The sequence below is a fragment of the Mus caroli genome, chromosome 17 (assembly GCF_900094665.2).
Source record: "Mus caroli chromosome 17, CAROLI_EIJ_v1.1, whole genome shotgun sequence".
Taxonomy (NCBI): domain Eukaryota; kingdom Metazoa; phylum Chordata; class Mammalia; order Rodentia; family Muridae; genus Mus; species Mus caroli.
In genome coordinates this window covers 17,266,247-17,283,365 of record NC_034586.1, presented here as the reverse complement: position 1 = coordinate 17,283,365, position 17,119 = coordinate 17,266,247, and the positions used below count along the sequence as shown (strand labels likewise).

The 17,119-nt window shown below is 36.6% G+C and overlaps 1 protein-coding gene across 1 annotated transcript in view; it reads left to right on the top strand.

Moving 5' to 3' along the window:
• LOC110312425 (zinc finger protein 813-like) overlaps positions 1 to 16,786 on the top strand; it is a 68,467-nt gene extending 51,681 nt beyond the window's left edge. The window contains 3 exon segments of the mRNA XM_029471396.1: positions 11,979 to 12,025; positions 14,483 to 14,609; positions 15,493 to 16,786. Of these exon segments, the coding sequence (XP_029327256.1) occupies positions 11,979 to 12,025; positions 14,483 to 14,609; positions 15,493 to 16,688 (1,370 nt within the window). The 3' untranslated portion in view covers positions 16,689 to 16,786.
• Positions 16,787 to 17,119: the final 333 nt, after the last annotated feature.

The window sequence follows — 17,119 nt, the reverse complement described above, 5'->3', positions numbered from 1 at the left end:
AGTAATTAACAATTGAGAACGCAGTGATACACATTCATAGCCAATTGTTGCAATGTGTGGGTTATCCCAACATTTTCCTATTTGTTGACTATGAGTGTCCTCTTGCACTGAAATCCCTGAACATTTTATGTAATGGTGTGTTTTCATGCTCTGTAGCACACTACCCTTTCTAAGGCCGAAAATTTCTGCGTCCCACTATTTTTAGTACCAATATTCTAATTTTTTTAAATAAATACTTCCTGAGCATTTCTCAGTATGTCAAAATGAGGTTCACACACACTCTTGAGTAGTTCTAAGCTGTGCATGCATGTGTATACATTGTTTTGTTCATAAGTTATCTCTTTAAGTTTCATGGTTTCTTGATATTTGTATAGATGGGCTCACAAGGACTTATGGTGAAGATAATTTTCTTAAAACATTTGCATGAGTTTTATTTCATGATGAATTTCCTGCCATGTAATAATACTAGCATTGCTTAAAGCACTTAAAAAACATTTGAAATTTAATTGTTTTTGAGGGATTTATAGACAGGAATTTCTGAGGGGAAACAAGCCATAAGGACGTCATAAGGTGTTCAGTGGGCAGCAGTGTTCAGAGATTAAAAAGAGCATGACTCAATCATTGAGTCTTAGCTTGAGTTCAGAAGCCTGCGTACACATAGCCCAGTTTGGCTGATGTCTCTCACTGACAGTTTGCAGGCATAGTTTCATTCATCTCTCTGTCTCTCCCTCTCTCTCTCTCTCTCTCTCTCTCTCTCTCTCTCTCTCTCCCCTCCTTGAATGCAACCAAGAAACCAGCTTTCTCTAAGGCTCCCTCAGCCTATGCATTTTGTTTGTTTTGACCCCCTTTAACAGGACCAAGCACTACTATAGCAGTAAGCCTGGAACAGTGAGCACCAACAATCTATCCTAATTTACTTGATGCATACATATATTTTCTCTAGTACCAATTTTCTGATGTACATGAAATTTGGAGAAAAAAACAAATGGGCTCATCACATGTTACATGAAGGTCATTTCCTGGGGAGATGCAAAATGCATATGCATCTACTCATCCAAAATTGGAACCGTTAACAGAACCAAATATGCATGCCACTGAAGTCCATCTTATTAAACCAATGAGCTATATTGGGGTTACTTAACAGAAATGAACCATTTTTAAGAACAAAAGGGACTCAAAAATTTTTAATTGCCATCATGAAACTACGCTAGTATTAGATTCAGGTGGAATCCTGGAGCACATTGCTCACCCACAATCATTCCCACAGTTTAAAGGGTATCCTATCTTCCTGGCTTAGTTCTTTAAAGCCACATCTATGCAGATTGATTGGTGTGAGTTTTTTCATGGGAGTTAAACATAGTGAATCCTATCAGACTGAGGGATTTTGTTGAAGCTATGTTTAGTGGTTTATTACCTATCTTAATCAGCTTCATATCAGGATGGAATATTTCAGTCTCCTGGAAATTGCTACACAACAGGACATTTTTCAGATTCTCCATTTTCTATTCATCATGATATATTTGACATTGAAAAAGTAAGTTATGAAATTTGTTCCACATTGTCATATTTTTGTGCCAAAGGCCAGCTTCAACAACACAGGGTAAACTGAGAAGTTTTAACTATGGAGTAAGCAGTTGATCACTCTGCCTACTTTTCTCTGAGCGAATAAAGCTTGATCACTGGTGATGGCACCCCCCCCCTTTTTTTTTTCCGAGACAGGGTTTCTCTATGTAGCCCTGGCTGTCCTGGAACTCACTTTGCAGACCAGGCTGGCCTCGAACTCAGAAATCTGCCTGCCTCTGCCTCCCGAGTGCTGGGATCAAAGGGGTGCTGTGCCATCAGCCGGGCGTGGTGGCACAGCACCCCTTTTAACCTGCAAGAAGTTATCTAAACTCTTTAAAATCTTTGGGGGCTGAAGAGAATTAAAAGAGAAAAACACTAAAAATTATACACACACACACACACACACACACACACACACTGAGTGAATGAAGCAAGACAAGCTCCAATAACTTTACACACATACATACATACATGGACAGATAGAGAGACAAACAGATGGATAGATCAAAGCTCCAAAAAGCTGGCTCCACCCATTTTACACACACACACACACACACACACACACACATGCTTATATACACATTTGGAAGATGGAGCAAACTCTAAAGAGCTGGCTGTAACAAGCTTATATTTTCTTTTAGCCTTTTAACCACCTAAGGCAGTGCTCTCTAGGAAAATGATTTCCTTATAGCCACAAGTTACATATTCTCTTAAAAACAATCACCACAAAACATATTCATCAAAAACAGATTAAAATCATTGCAATAGAATTATTGACTATGTATTCTTCATTTGAAGCTCATACCTAACTAAACACTTCTCATCTATCTTTCTTTCCATAATTTCATCATACCTCAAAGCAGTAATTCTTTTGTCATTGACTAAGAAAGTTCAAGCAAGCCAGTTAATAGTAGCAAGTTTTCCCCTATGTTTACCAGACAATTTGTATTTATTTACCAACAAGCAGATGATCATCATATATCATATAACTTATTTTTGAAGTCCAATTCAGCTAGCCTGGCTAATTCTCTATTGTCTACTCTTATTCTCAGAATTTATTGCTTTTTATTCATAACGGTGTCATTTCATGGTACACACTGAAAACTTAGGGCCATCTCCTTAGATCACAAGATCCATAAAGTCAGACCCAGAATGATTGCTTTGATCATTAACTTGTCCCAAGCCTATTTTTCCAATCCAAGTATAATTCCATGCTTGTAACTCACGAAAGCTCACTGTACTCCTGTCCAACTTATGCAGCCCTTACTACAAGAGAGGGGGCACATTCTATTCTAAATTCTACCTTTATTATAACTTAAGCCATCTCCTTAAACTTTATCTGTCATCCCCAACTATCAAAAAGTATTAAGTCTAATCAGGAATTTTGTAAAATCATTAATTGATCCAAACAATATTATTTTATGGAAGGTCATAATCCTATTGATCTATAGGACAGTTGTCCACTAGAGCGGGCTGTCTCCCAAGAAGCTCACTTGCCCACTGCAGCTCTTCCTGCATGGCACCCACCATTTTCAGAACTTTTCATGGTGTGAACTTTTGGTATTTCCTAAGATTTGATCATCACATAAAGGATTTCAAAAGTTTCTTATGTTCACAATGATTCTCTAGTGTGGAGCCTCTGGTGGTCCATAAGGATATAGCCTGGATAAAACCCATGCCACATTATTTACTATGGGCACTTTTCTTCATGCTATGAATTTTCTGATGTTTTCACAGGCATGAATGTTAGGTAAACACTTTGTCATATGCTTTACATTTGTATGGTTTCTCACCTCTATGAATTTTCTCATGCAATCTAAGACATGAGGCAGCAGTAAAGGATTTCTCACATTCTCTACATTTGTAAGGTTTCAATTATCTAATCTTTTTAATAGATCAGGGATCAGTAAACAGTTTCCCACATTCCCTACTTTTCTAGGGTGTTTCTGCTGAGTGAATATTCTGATGGTTTCTAAGACCTGAACCAACCGAAAGGACTTCTCACATCCAACACTTTCATAAGGTTTATCTCTTGTATAAATTGTCTGAGGTGCCTTAAAATTTTTTTAATTTAATTTATTTATTATTTTTTAATGTATTCACTTTATATCCTGCTCACTATCCCTCTCACTCCCCAAACACCCTCTCCCACAATTCTTTCCCCTTTCTCCTTCCCCATTTCCTCTGAGCAGGTGAGGGCCTAACTGGGTATCTTGCTATCCTGGTACTTCAAATCTCTGCAAGGCTAGGAGCTTCCTCTCCCGCTGAGATCAGACAATGCAACCCAGCTAGAAAAATATATCCCACATATAAGAAATAGCTTTTGGAATAGCCTCTGTTCCAGTTGTTTGGGACCCACCTGAAGACCAAGCTGCACATCAGCTACAAATGAGTGAGGAGGCCTAGGTCTAGCCTGTGTATGTTCTTTGGTTGATGGTTCAGACGCAGAGACCAGCAAGGGTCCAGTTTAGTTGACTCTGTTGGTCTTCCTATCCCTTTGGGGCCAGCAATCTTCTTCCTATTCTTTTATAAAAGTTCCCAAGCTTCATCCACTGTTTGTCTGTGAGTGTCTGTATCTGTCAGAGTCAGCTGCTTGGTTGAGCCTCTCAAAGGACAATATGCTTCTATTTGCAAGCATAACAGAATATTATTAATAGTGTCAGGGATTGATGCTTGCTCATGGGATGTGTCTCAGGTTGGGCCAGTTATTGGCCATTCCCTCAGTCCCTGCTCCATCCCCAGTGCTATATTACTGTGGACAGGATAAACTTGGGGTTGAAAATTTTGTGGGTGGGTTAATGTCTCCATCACTCCTCTGGAGATCCTGCCTAGCTACAGGAGGTGGCCTCTTCAGGTTCTATATCTCCAATGTTGTGACTCACAGCTGAAGTCACCACTGTTGATCATTGGGTGCCTTCCTTTTCCCAGGTCTCTGTCTTATCTTGGAGATGACCCCACCTCTTCACCCATGTTAATTGCAGATTTTCATTCACTTTCATGTCCACCTATCCATTTCTCCTATCCTTCTCCACAGCTGATGCTGAAACCCCTATTTCCATCCTTGTCCCCCTTACATCCCAGTTCCCTTCCTCCATCTGACTCTTATAACTATTTTATTCTCCCCTCTAAGTGAGATTCAAGCTTTCTGACGTGGGCCTTCCTTCTTGTTTAGCATCTTTGGGTCTATAGAATATAGCATGAGGCTGTATTTTATGACTAATATCCACTTATAAGTGGGTAGATATCATGCATGTCCTTATGGGACTGGGTTACTTTACTCATGATAATACTCTCAAGATACATACATTTGCCTGCAAATTCATGATGTTTTTGTCCTTAATAGCTGACTAATATTCCATTGTGTAGATGGACAACATTTTCTTTCTTTCTTTTTTGAAAGATTTATTTCTTTATTTTATGTATATGAGTACAATTATAGCTGTCTTCAGACACACCTGAAGAGGGTGTCAGATCCATTACAGATGGTTGTGAGCTACCATGTAGTTGCTGGGAATTGAACTTAGGACTTCTGAAAGAGCTGTCAGTTCTCTTAACCACTGAGCCATATGTCTAGCCCCCACGACATTTTCTTATTCATTCTTCAGTTGAGGGACATCTAGGTTGTTTCCAGTTTCTGGCTATTACAAATAAAGCTGCCATGAACATAGTTGAGCACTCGTGTTTGTTGAATGGTAGAACATCTTTGGGGTATATGCCCAGGAGTGGTATAGCTATGTCTTGATATCGAACTATTTCCAGTTTTCTGAGAAACCACCAAATTGATTTCCACAGTGGTTGTACAAGGTTTGCACTCCCACCAGCAATGAAGAAGTGTTCCCCTAGTTCTACATCCTAACCAGCATGTGTTATATCTTGAGGTTTTGATCTTAACCATTCCTAATGGAACCTCAGAGTTTATTTGAGTTGCATTTCCCTGATAACTAAGGACTTTGAACATTTCTTTAAGTGCTTCTAGGCCATTCAAGATTCCTCTGGAGAGAAATCTGTTTATTTCTGTACCCCATTTTTTAATTGGGTTATTTGTATTGTTGGTGTCTAACTTCTTGAGTTCTTTGTATATTAGCCCTCTGTCAGATGTGGGGTTGGTGAAGATCCTTTGCAAATCTGTGGGCTACCCATTTGTCCTATTATCAGTGTCCTTTGCCTTTCAAAAGCTTTGCAGTTTCATGAGGTTCCATTTATCAATTGTTGAGCTTAGAGCCTGAGCCATTTGTGTTCTGTTTAGGAACTTGTCTCCTGTACCAATGCATTCAAAGGTATTTCCCACTTTCTCTTCTATGAAATTTAGTGTATCTAGTTTTATGTTGAGTTCCTTGATCCACCTGGACTTGAGTTTTGTGCAGGATGATAAGTATGGATCTATGTTCATTCTTCTACATGTAGACATCGAGTTAGCCCAGCACCATTTGCTGAATATGTTTTCATTTCTACATTATATGGTTATGGCTTCTTTATCAAAAATGAAGTGCCCATTATGTGTCTTCTATTCTATTACACTGATCAATCTGTCCATTTCTGTACCAATAAATACCATATCGTTTTTATCACCATTTCTCTATAGCCTAGTTTGAGGTCAGAGATGATGATTCCTCCCAAACTTCTTTTATTGTTCAGGATTGTTTTGACTATCCTGAGTTTTTTACTTTTCCCAGTGTAGTTGAGAATTGCTCTTTCAAGGTCTATAAAAAATTGTGTTGGAATTTTGAGGGGGATTGCATTGAATCTGTTGATTGCTTTTGGTAAGATGGCCATTTTTACTCTATTAATCCTGCCATTCCATGAACATGGGAGATCTTTCCATCTTCTGATATATTCTTCATTTCTCTCTTCAGGAACTTGAAGTTCTTGTCAGAAAGATCTTTCACTTGCTTGGTTAGAGTTACACCAAGATATTTTATATTATGCATGGCTATTGTAAGGGGTGTTATTTCCTTAATTTCTTTCTCAGCCTATTTATTGTTTATATAAAGGAGGACAACTGATTTCTTTGAGTTAATTTTGTATCCAGCCACTTTGCTGGAATTGTTTATCAGCAGTAAGAGTTGTCTTGTAGAATTTTGGGGGTTGCTTATGCATATTATCATATCATCTGCAAATAGTGATACTTTGACTTCTTCATTTCCGAATTGTATCCCCTTGATCTCCTTTAGTTGTGTTTTTGCTCTGTCTAGAACTTCAAGTATTAGATTAGATAAGGAGGGAGTGGGCAGCCTTGTCTTGTCCCTGATTTTGGTGGGATTGCTTTAAGTTTATGTACATTTAGTTTGACGTTGTATATTGGCTTGCTGGATATTGCTTTGATTATGTTTAGGTATATACCCTGTATTCCTGTTTTCTCTAATACCTTTAAATGAAGCAGTGTTGGATTTTATCAAAGGGTTTTTCAGCTTCTAATGAGATGATCATGTGATTTTTTTTCCTCTCCATTTGTTTATATGGTGGATTACATTGATGGATTTTCAGGTATTGACCCATCCCTGCATCCCTGGGATGAAGTTTAGTGATCTTGATGGGTGATGTCTTTGATGTGTTCATGTATTCAGTTTGTGAGTATTTTATTGAGTGTTTTTGCGTTAATGTTCATAAGAGAAATTGGTCTGAATTTCTCTTTCTTTGTTGAGCCTTTTTGGGTGGTTTATGTATCAGGGTTACTTTGGCTTCATAGAATGAGTTTGTCAGTGTTCCTTCAATTTCAGTTATGTGGAATAGTTTCAGGAGTATCAATATTCTTCATTAAAAATCTGGTAGAATTCTGCACTAAAACCATCTTGCCCTGACTTTGTTTTGTTTGTTTGTTTGTTTGTTTTGGTTTTTGTTTGGTTAGAATTTTAATGACTGTTTCTCTTTCTTATAGTGTACCTGATCTTGATTTTACTTTGGTAAGTGGTATCTGTCTAGAAAATTGCTGATTTTGCCGGGCGTGGTGGTGCATGCCTTTAATCCCAGCACTCGGGAGGCAGAGGCAGGCAGATCTCTGAGTTCGAGGCCAGTCTGGTCTACAAAGTGAGTTCCAGGACAGCCAGAGTGGTCTTTCCCCCTGGTGAAGTGGCATCCCAAGAGAACATTTTAGATATTAGCCACATAAGTAGCCACTGTAGATTACTAACCTAACAGCTATGGACTATGGTTGTAAACATTAATCTTTACTAAGGAAACTTTTTTTTTCTGCAGTTAATTAAATTCTGGGACTTATATGTGTTCTAGGATGCAAATGGCACATTCAGAAATGTGTCCTATGTTTAGTTCTTAATATTGCTTCTCAGAGTCTGGAAAAGTGAGCACATATCAGGCCACTCTTTTTTTTTTTTTTAAGTTATTAGATATCCTATAGGTTAGGGCAGAATTCTCACCTGTGAATCAACTAAGAGCCCAGGAAGTGAAGAGGGAGGAGACTGTAGCAAAGGATCCAGGTATGTTAGAGCGACTGAGCAAGGGGTTAGGTGGGCCTCATATGACAGTAGAAAAAAAAAAAAAAACACAAGTTTGATTTTGTCAGCTTCTATTTCATTAATGATTCTGAAATTTTTCATTGAGAATACTCTTAGCTGTGGTAATATTAATTTCTCATATTAACCTGTGCAGTAAGCAGTCAGTTGTTCTCAGAATTTGATTAATTTTCAGTCTCTGAATTAAGTGTTGCCCATTGAAAACAAGTTTATTTGACCTCAACTGAAACAGCAACAAAATCTCTATGCATGTGATTCAAGCCTTTTGAACATGTAGCAAATGTCTGTAGCATATTGTCTTCTAAGTCCTTTTTCCTTCCTAATCATTGGCTTTTGTCAAGTTTCCCTGTGTAACTTGTCTTTTCCTGACCCTCCCTGGAAGAACTGGCCTCAAAATGAACCAAACAACCTTCTGTTAACCCCAAAAATATTCTTGCCACCATGGCACCAGTCGGTATGCCCTGCCTGGACAACTGAGATTTGTAGCACATGGGATCCAAATCTGGGTATGGAGTTTGAGAACTCTACTTTTCACCCAAGTCTGCATAGTGTCTTTTGAGATTATGAAGGCTACAATAAGGGAGTCCCAAGATATTTGTAGACAGTGTGAGTGCTCTAATCTAAGTTGGGTTTTGTTTGTTTGTTTGTTTGTTTGTTTGACTTTTGTTTTTGTTTTTTTTCTCAGGAAAGGTCCACTTGTTTTCTGACTCTCCTATATTGACCCCTTAAAATTTTCTCTGTCCTTCTTGACATGTGTAGTCACTGCTGGAGCACTGTCTTGGGTTAGTCCTGATTAGAGAAGTGTTCCAGTTGTGCTTTTTTTTTTTTTTTTTACTTTACTGTTTTCTTTAGCTGTGGTTCTCTTTGTTTTTATGATTCTGACATATGTTCTGTCCTTTCTCACACTCTTGAGAGCTTTTATACTCAGCAAATGTCATATTTTGCCACAGGGCTCTTATGTATGTATATATTGACATGATCATTTTTCTTCTCTCATTGCATCTATATCTTTGAAGTCTTACAATGATTAGCTTGTGAGTGCTGAAACAGCCTTATGTTCTGGTTCGAACTCAATTTCCCTTCCATTTTCATGGAATTTAGAGACAGTCTCTGTGTCTGCGAAAATCCTAACAACTAGTCTGTGATTTCTTTTCTTTGCATATAATGGTTTGAGTTTCCCTGCTTTGGGAGTTAAGATAAGGCCAGCTTTGTATGATGACTTTCTAGTGTTCCTCTTCTTTGTGTTTTAGGCAATATTCTCTTTTTGACATCAGTATAAGCTTTGCCTAAGGAAAGGAGAATTCCATGCAAATCTGTCCAGTCCTCAGACACAGAAGAGATTCTTCCTGCTTCAGTCTCAGCACTTGTCTGATGCATATTCTAGAAATATATTATAGGAGACTGATCTATTCATTTTTTCTAGGAACTCTTCATTTCTTGCTCAGTTCTGATTTATTCTTACATGACTTTCCACAGCACTGCACAAATGTAGCACTGACATCAATGTCATACATTGTATCCTTTTTATCGCTTGTTCTAATACCGAGTCATGCTTTTAGTTTCATTTAGGTGAACAATCCTTTGTCAATAACTGCATTAGTCTCTACACAGACAAATCTGTTGTGTTGAATGGTTATATTATATTTGATTCTATTTCATTAATTTCTACATAACCCTTATAATATCTTTGTACATTCTACTTCAGATTGAGTGCTGTACATACTTTTAAGTCCTGAGGAATGTAGTTATGGACTTTTCCAACCAGTGCTGATTGCTGCCAAACTTTTTAATGTGTCTCTGTCACTTCACTTCTGTGTGATTGTCTTTCCTGAGCTGGCACTCACCCTGACACTGTAAGAAAGTGTCCTTGGTGCTCCATGAATTCTAGCTCACTGTTCTTTAAGTCTCTATAGTAGAAATAATTAAGGAATAATTAAGAGCAGGTGATGTGGCTCAGCACCAAAGGGTGCTTGTTCTTCTAGTTTCCAGGTTCTGTTCCCTGCATGACATGTTTACCTGCATGACATTTTTAGACAATGAGTGGTCTTCTGATTTCTCAGCATGTTCTCTAGCAATGTATAAAGGCGAGTGATATTTTCTTGTATTTTATATAGCTTATTAAGAGTATAATCAGATGAGAGCTTTCTTGTGGAATGTTTGTAGTTTTTCAATTTAAGAGTCATGTTTCACAAAGTATATAATTTGGGAAAACATGAATCTTTGTTTTTCATATTTTAGTCATTAAAATGTTCTAAGTCTTGCTGGGCAGTGGTGGTGCACACCTTTAATCCCAGCACGTGGGAGGCATCAGCAGGTGGATTTCTGAGTTCGAGGCCAGCCTGGTCTACAGAGTGAGTTCCAGGACAGCCAGGGCTATACAGAGAAACCCTGTCTTGAAACAAAAACCAAAAAACAAAACAAAACAAAAAAAGTTCTAAGTGTTACTTGCTCTTTGTAAGCACTGATACACTGTTATAAGTTAGTGTGAAGCTATTGCACATCCTTTTCTTTCTTCTGAATACAGTGGAATGATGGAGGCTGTGTTCAAATTATGTAATGACGAGTTAGAATGTTGACTATATCTTGATTATGCTGAGGTATATCCTATTCTCATATTCTTCAGTGCTTTCATAGTGAACCAGTGTGACATTTTGCCCCAGACCTTTCATGGATATGTTGACAGGGTTATGTGTCTTCCCTCACTGGTTTACATAATTTGCGCCTTGATTTGTTTGTAAACAGTCTTAGACCGTTGGCAGGAAATCAACTCGTTCCCCTTCTGTATGCATTAGAGAGAATCTTTTTGTCAATATAAAACCTTGCAACTGCTCTATTATCTTTGTTTTCCTTTATAAATATTTTCCTATTCATCTGTTTTTTTTAAGTCAAGATAAAGTCAGGTGTGTGATGTCTGTCTAACATCCTTTTTCTTTCAGTATTCTGCATATTCTGCAATATCCTCTGTTTAAGATTATTATAAGTTTTTTCAAAAGAATTGGAGAATTTATTGCTCAATCTGTCCAGTCCTCAGACATTGTTAGTGGATATACTGTGTCAGGACTTATTCATTGCCTGGCCTCGTTTTATGACTAGGCCACTCCTCTGTCAATGTACAGATAGGCCTACCACATGTACATATATTAATTCATGAGTTCCTTGTTTGGTAATAAAAGGTTTCAGCATTAGAAAGGCCTGGAACCACTGGCTTAGAACATTTAGCACTTGGACATTCCATTTAAAGACAGGTGTGTTCTTCATTGTAATATTCTACTAATAAATGCATTCACATGCATTTCAGTGTTCAATATTTCCCCACAAAGGTGTGCATGCAATTTAGAAAAGAATTCCACATTGAAAGGAAGAGGTATTGGAAAGATACATTTTACCTCAGGAACAATGTAAAGCCTTCTTAGATGATGATGGAAGTGGCTGTAACTCGACCTGTTGATGATTTATTAATTTGGAAAAAAAAATCCAAAACGTGATATTTGATGGATTGAATCTGTGTCTGTATATCAGGACAGCAGGACACACATGGAAAATAGATGTACTGTATCTGTAAGGTAGAATGACATGAAATGTGACCAAAGGGTCAGATACTGTGTTCTAGTGTGATGACTAATGAACCTATATTTAATGCTCGGCATTCATTTAGTCCCCATTAGCCATTTGCCCATGACTGTAGTCCTTGAAAACTTAGCAGTAATAACTCTTGAGTAGCAGTGTTTTACAGCAAGTATGTATGTACTCTGTTTTTGCCTGGTGCCTACTAAGGTTAGAAAAAGGCCACAAAATGTATTTTCCTTGCCACATTAAATATATCATCCATGTTCTCCTTTCTGTAGTAATGTTGACAAGTTTTCTGGTATCATTTTCATTTTTATGTTTGTATATGGTTTAGCATTGTTCATAACAGAGGTGTATTTATTTTCACTTTTAATTTTTCAGGTAAGAGTAACAAGAAGATGAATGCTTCTCTCCTAAATGCTCCTCAGGTCAGTGTCCTGTCTACATTTCTTAGAAATTTCTACTTTTAGAGGTAGAGACTTTAGTTCTCTACCTCTGGTAATGTTACCAAACGTGTTTGGTTTCTGTAATTTATCTTTGTTCAAAATTAAGCCTTTAGATATTTCACTTCAAATGGGACAAGCACAGACTTGTGCTACTATATTTTCACTGGATTTTATACTGTAAGGACATAAATTTCCAAGGACTGAAGAAGACCTTCAGGTCCGAAAGGGAATCTATTGCAAATGATGCACAAAGAATATATTGATGGCTAATTTCTACATTGCATGAACTTGTACTTTTTTATATTAGTTGGGAACGAAGGTCGCAGGTGCTACATAAACTACATTTCAGGAGTGGTCAGGTTTCTAGAAACAAGTTTGTGGGTGTGGATAGGCAAATATATGGGAGAATACAAGTTATGGGGAGGTAGAATTAGAATATACTCACTGTCTTGAATCTTAATAGTAAATATTTCAACTCCATAGAGGAACAGATGATGGAAGGAATATGTAGTTCTCTCTTGCCATAAAATTGATGTGTTTGTTAGGGGATGCAGATTGCAGTATTCTGGTATCTCTTTTTGGCACTTTCTGTCACACAGTGATCATGGGTGTGTTGACAAATGAAATCAGTTTGTCTCTGGAGAGTCTGACCAGTGCTCAGTGTGGTCAGTTCTCAATATACAGATGATTATTTTCTATTTCTCCTTTATTTCACTTTTTAGAAGTATTGTTCACACTACTGTGTGTACCTACTCATTGCAGCACGTGGACTATATTAGTTAAGATTTTTCTGAAGAGTATTGCCTTGGTACTTTGTATAAGCCATGCAATATCAACCATTAATTAATGTCCCTCTTAATTTGTTTTCTTCTATTCTTTCATGGGAGAATGTTCCATCCTTCGTATGTTTTCCCTCTATTTTAAGCTATGTATTACATAGGGGAAAACTCTGAAGGGTTGTGGTGCTGTTTCTTTACACTAATTTTTTTTTTTTACGTGTTTAAGTATATAAGTGTTCATCTGCATGTTTTTATGTATGCAGAGTGACACATTATGCCCCTGAATCCAAGAATTCAGCATCAAGCTCTTGGAACTGAAGTCAGACATGGTAGTTAACTGCAATGTGTATAGAAAGAGCAGAAAAGAAAATTAAAATTAGAAGATTCAAATGTTCACTTAAGTCAATCTCACTAGCAATAATGTATTTAAAAGTTAGTATAATTTTCTCAATTTCAAAACACAGTTTGATCAAAGAAAATTATTCTACTTCATCTTGTCACATTTATTTACACATTCATGTCTAATTATTCTGTAATAAAAGACCATATGGAATTTATGAAATTGTTAATATCTGTATTGCATATGTCAACTTTGAGAAAACTTTAAATAATGTTAATGCTGTCTAATACTGTTTTTCTTTTATGTATTTTACTGTTGTGAATATAGTCTCATAAAATATCTTTACTTGATTCTGAGTGTCCTTTGGAATGTTGAATGTGTTCATTGATATCACACTTTTTTTTGTTAAAAGAAAAATGTGTGGTTCTTAATTCATACAAAAATTCTGCATTTACTCTCTGCCTCTTTGTTCTGGAAAGGGTATAGCATTGTACCTAGGCCTCAGGATGTCAACTAAGCATTTTAGAGACCCAGCTATAGACAGGAATGATACAATGTCCATAGTTGAGCAAGAGTGACAGCTGTAGAATTTAGAAGTACAGTTTTACTCCTTGGAATTTGACCATCTGTGATGTGACACTGGGATTCTGGTTGATAACAACCCTATAATTCATAATGGTACATTCTTCCATGTAGACCTCACATGTGTATGGTATATTACCTAAAAGTTTGCTGTTTATGACTCTATTATGCAATCTTGTTTCAGAGAAAAAGAAAATACAATAAAGACTAAGACTATGTTAGGTAACATCCTTTATTAAATTTCAGTTTCTTTTACGTATGTTGGTATATTTGCCCGAATATATGCATATGTGCTGTATATTTCTCCAGCCTGTTGAGTTTAGAAGAGAGCATTAGATTTTGATGGATTAGAAATAAAAATCTGCTGTATAGTTCATGTGGGTGCTGGGAAACAATTTAGAATTATAGAATCCAAACTGCATACAAATTTTCAAATGAAATGATGGTGGCATCTTCATCTGTTGCTAAGGTCTTAGAAAACACCAGAAAATTCATGAAGGAGAGAGACCTTAGGAATGTACTCAATATAGTATGTCATCCTATACATTGTCTCATAAGAGCAACAATGCTTAACTTCTGATACATTTCTATAGCACTTCTAGAAGATGTTGTTGGTCCTCACATATTTCCCATGACTCATTTTTATCACAATGTGCCTCTTATTCCTTAGGTCTTTTTTTATCCAAGAAAACACTTTTGTCCAGGAGCATATGATGAACAGGTATTTTTCCATTACAGGGTCAGTTAACGTTCAAGGACGTGGCTGTGGACTTCTCACAGGAGGAATGGGAATGTCTTGACTGTGCTCAGAGGGCATTGTACATGGAGGTGATGTTGGAGAATTACAGCAATCTGTTTTTTGTGGGTAAGAATACTCTTCTTGTAGAATTCCAATTTCATCCTTTGAATTTACCTACTTTGTGATAATGTAAACTCTCCGAAATGTCTAGAGACTCCCAGAATAAGGGAAATTCTAGATACCAACATAACTTATTTGCTGTATTTCCTTTACATTTCTCTCTATTCTTTAGAAGAGGATCCAGTGGTGTGTTCTGTGTAATCTCTTAAAACATTGTATCTACTTTTACTAAAAACATCAGAGTTCAAAAACAATTGAATATACAGAGCAAGAAAATATATTGCCATGCCTGTAATTGTTGTAACATTCTAATTTTACTGTTGCGTTAAAGTCTTTGGTTGCTTGTGAATTTTAAAAATGCAGAAGTTTCTAAATAGAAAATGAGCTGTTGGTTTTGAGAATTTTTGTTGTTACTTATTTATTCAGTTTTAGACCTGTGATTTCTATGTTTAGTCCTGGTACAGAATAACTTTTATATCATGAGTTCCATACCAATGTGGATTACATAATGACTTACTAGCTGACCCAAGCTAGACTGTGTTACTCTCACAAAACATAAACAAGAAAATAGAGAAAGTTTTTTTAATGTGATCCTTCAGAGCGCTCCTTTCCCAAAGTCTTTTAATGCTCCATAACGTATTCTTTTTACATTCTGCAAAGCACAAGCACGGTAAGAAACAGAGGCTATTGTTTATTGTCATTAGATATACATGAGATTTGAGGTTGTTCTAAGCATCCATGATGTGATTGTGAAACAGGAAAGACTTTTTTTTTTTGAGAGCTCTACTCTTGAGAATCACTAATTTACATTAAAAAATTTTTCAGGGACATGGGATATTGTCATACTCATCCACTAATCCCTGTCATACCTAAATGCATTTTTTTTCAGAGACCCATGGGATGTGTCCTAAATATGAGAACATCTTGGATCAAGACCTTCAGCATATTGTCCATGAGCATGTGAATATCCAAGTGAAATCTTATGAATGTCATGAGCTTGGCAAAATCATTCATGAATCCACCCAAAGTACACCTTATAAAACTAACCTCAGGGCTACATCTGTTGAATCATCAAACCTAAGCAGACATGAAACTGAAAACAACAGAGAACCTTACAAATCTAAAAACCCTATTAACTGTTTAAATTTGTTCTCTACCATTAGTTTAACTCAGGGAATCCACAGAAGAAAAAAAGAATACTATGGTACAGAGCTTGTTAAGGTTTTTGACTCTAAGCAAAAACTCATGCTGAAGCAAACCAATAATAGAGAGAAACCTTACAAATGTAGTGAATGTGACAAATGTTTCACCAAGAAATGCTGGTTTAGACAACATCAGACAATTCATACAGGAGAGAAACCTTACAAATGTGGTGAATGTGACAAATGCTTTACCCAAAAAGACAGACTTATTATTCATCAGAGAGTTCATACAGGAGAGAAACCTTACAAATGTAGTGAATGTGGCAAATGCTTTACCAGCAAAAGCCGTCTTAATGTTCATCAGAGAGTTCATACAGGAGAGAAATCGTACAAATGTATTGAATGTGACAAATCTTTTACTCAGCAAGGCAATCTTAGAATTCATCTGCGAATTCATACAGGAGAAAAACCTTACAAATGTAGTGAATGTGACAAATGCTTTAGCTACAAAAGTGGCCTTAGAAGTCATCAGATTATCCACACAGGAGAGAAAGCTTACAAATGTAGTGAATGTGACAAATGCTTTACCAACAAAAGCAGGCTTAATGTTCATCAGAGAGGTCATACATGAGAGAAGTCTTACAAATGTAGTGAATGTGATAAATGCTTTTCCCACAAAGGCGATCTTAGAAAACATCAAAGAATTCATACAGGTGAGAAACCTTACAAATGCAGCGAATGTGGCACAACCTTTACCCAAAAAGGAAGTCTTCTTATTCATCAACGAATTCATACAGGAGAGAAACCTTACAATTACAGTGAATATGATAAGTGCTTTACCTTGAAAAACAGTCTTATAATTCATTAGAGAATCCATGCAGGAAAAAAAAAACCTTAAAAATATAGTGAATGTGACAAATTATTTTGTCAGAAAAAATCTTAGCCCTCAACAGAGAATGTGAAGACAATTTGTTGTGAAGACAAATGAAGTGAATGAGAAAAATCTTCCCAGGGAAGATCATCTTAGAATTTATCAGAGAATGCATATAAGAGAGTCCTTACAAATGTAGTAAATGTACAAATCTTTTGGTATTGGCTTATTGATTAGAATACATCAAAGAATGTATACAAGACAAAAAAAAAAAAAAACTCAGAAATGTATGAGGAAAGGTTTTTACCCAAATCTCAGATCTAAATAAATACCTTGAAATTTATAGTCAGAAAAAAAAGTATGCACTGGAAAAAATGTGGCATGTACTTTATCCAAGTCATATTGTTTGCAACACTTGAAGCTCCACAGTAGAGAATTATTATTTATTTTATACATGAGAAACTTGTAAAAGTGTTTAATTAATGCTCAAATCTTAGAAACTA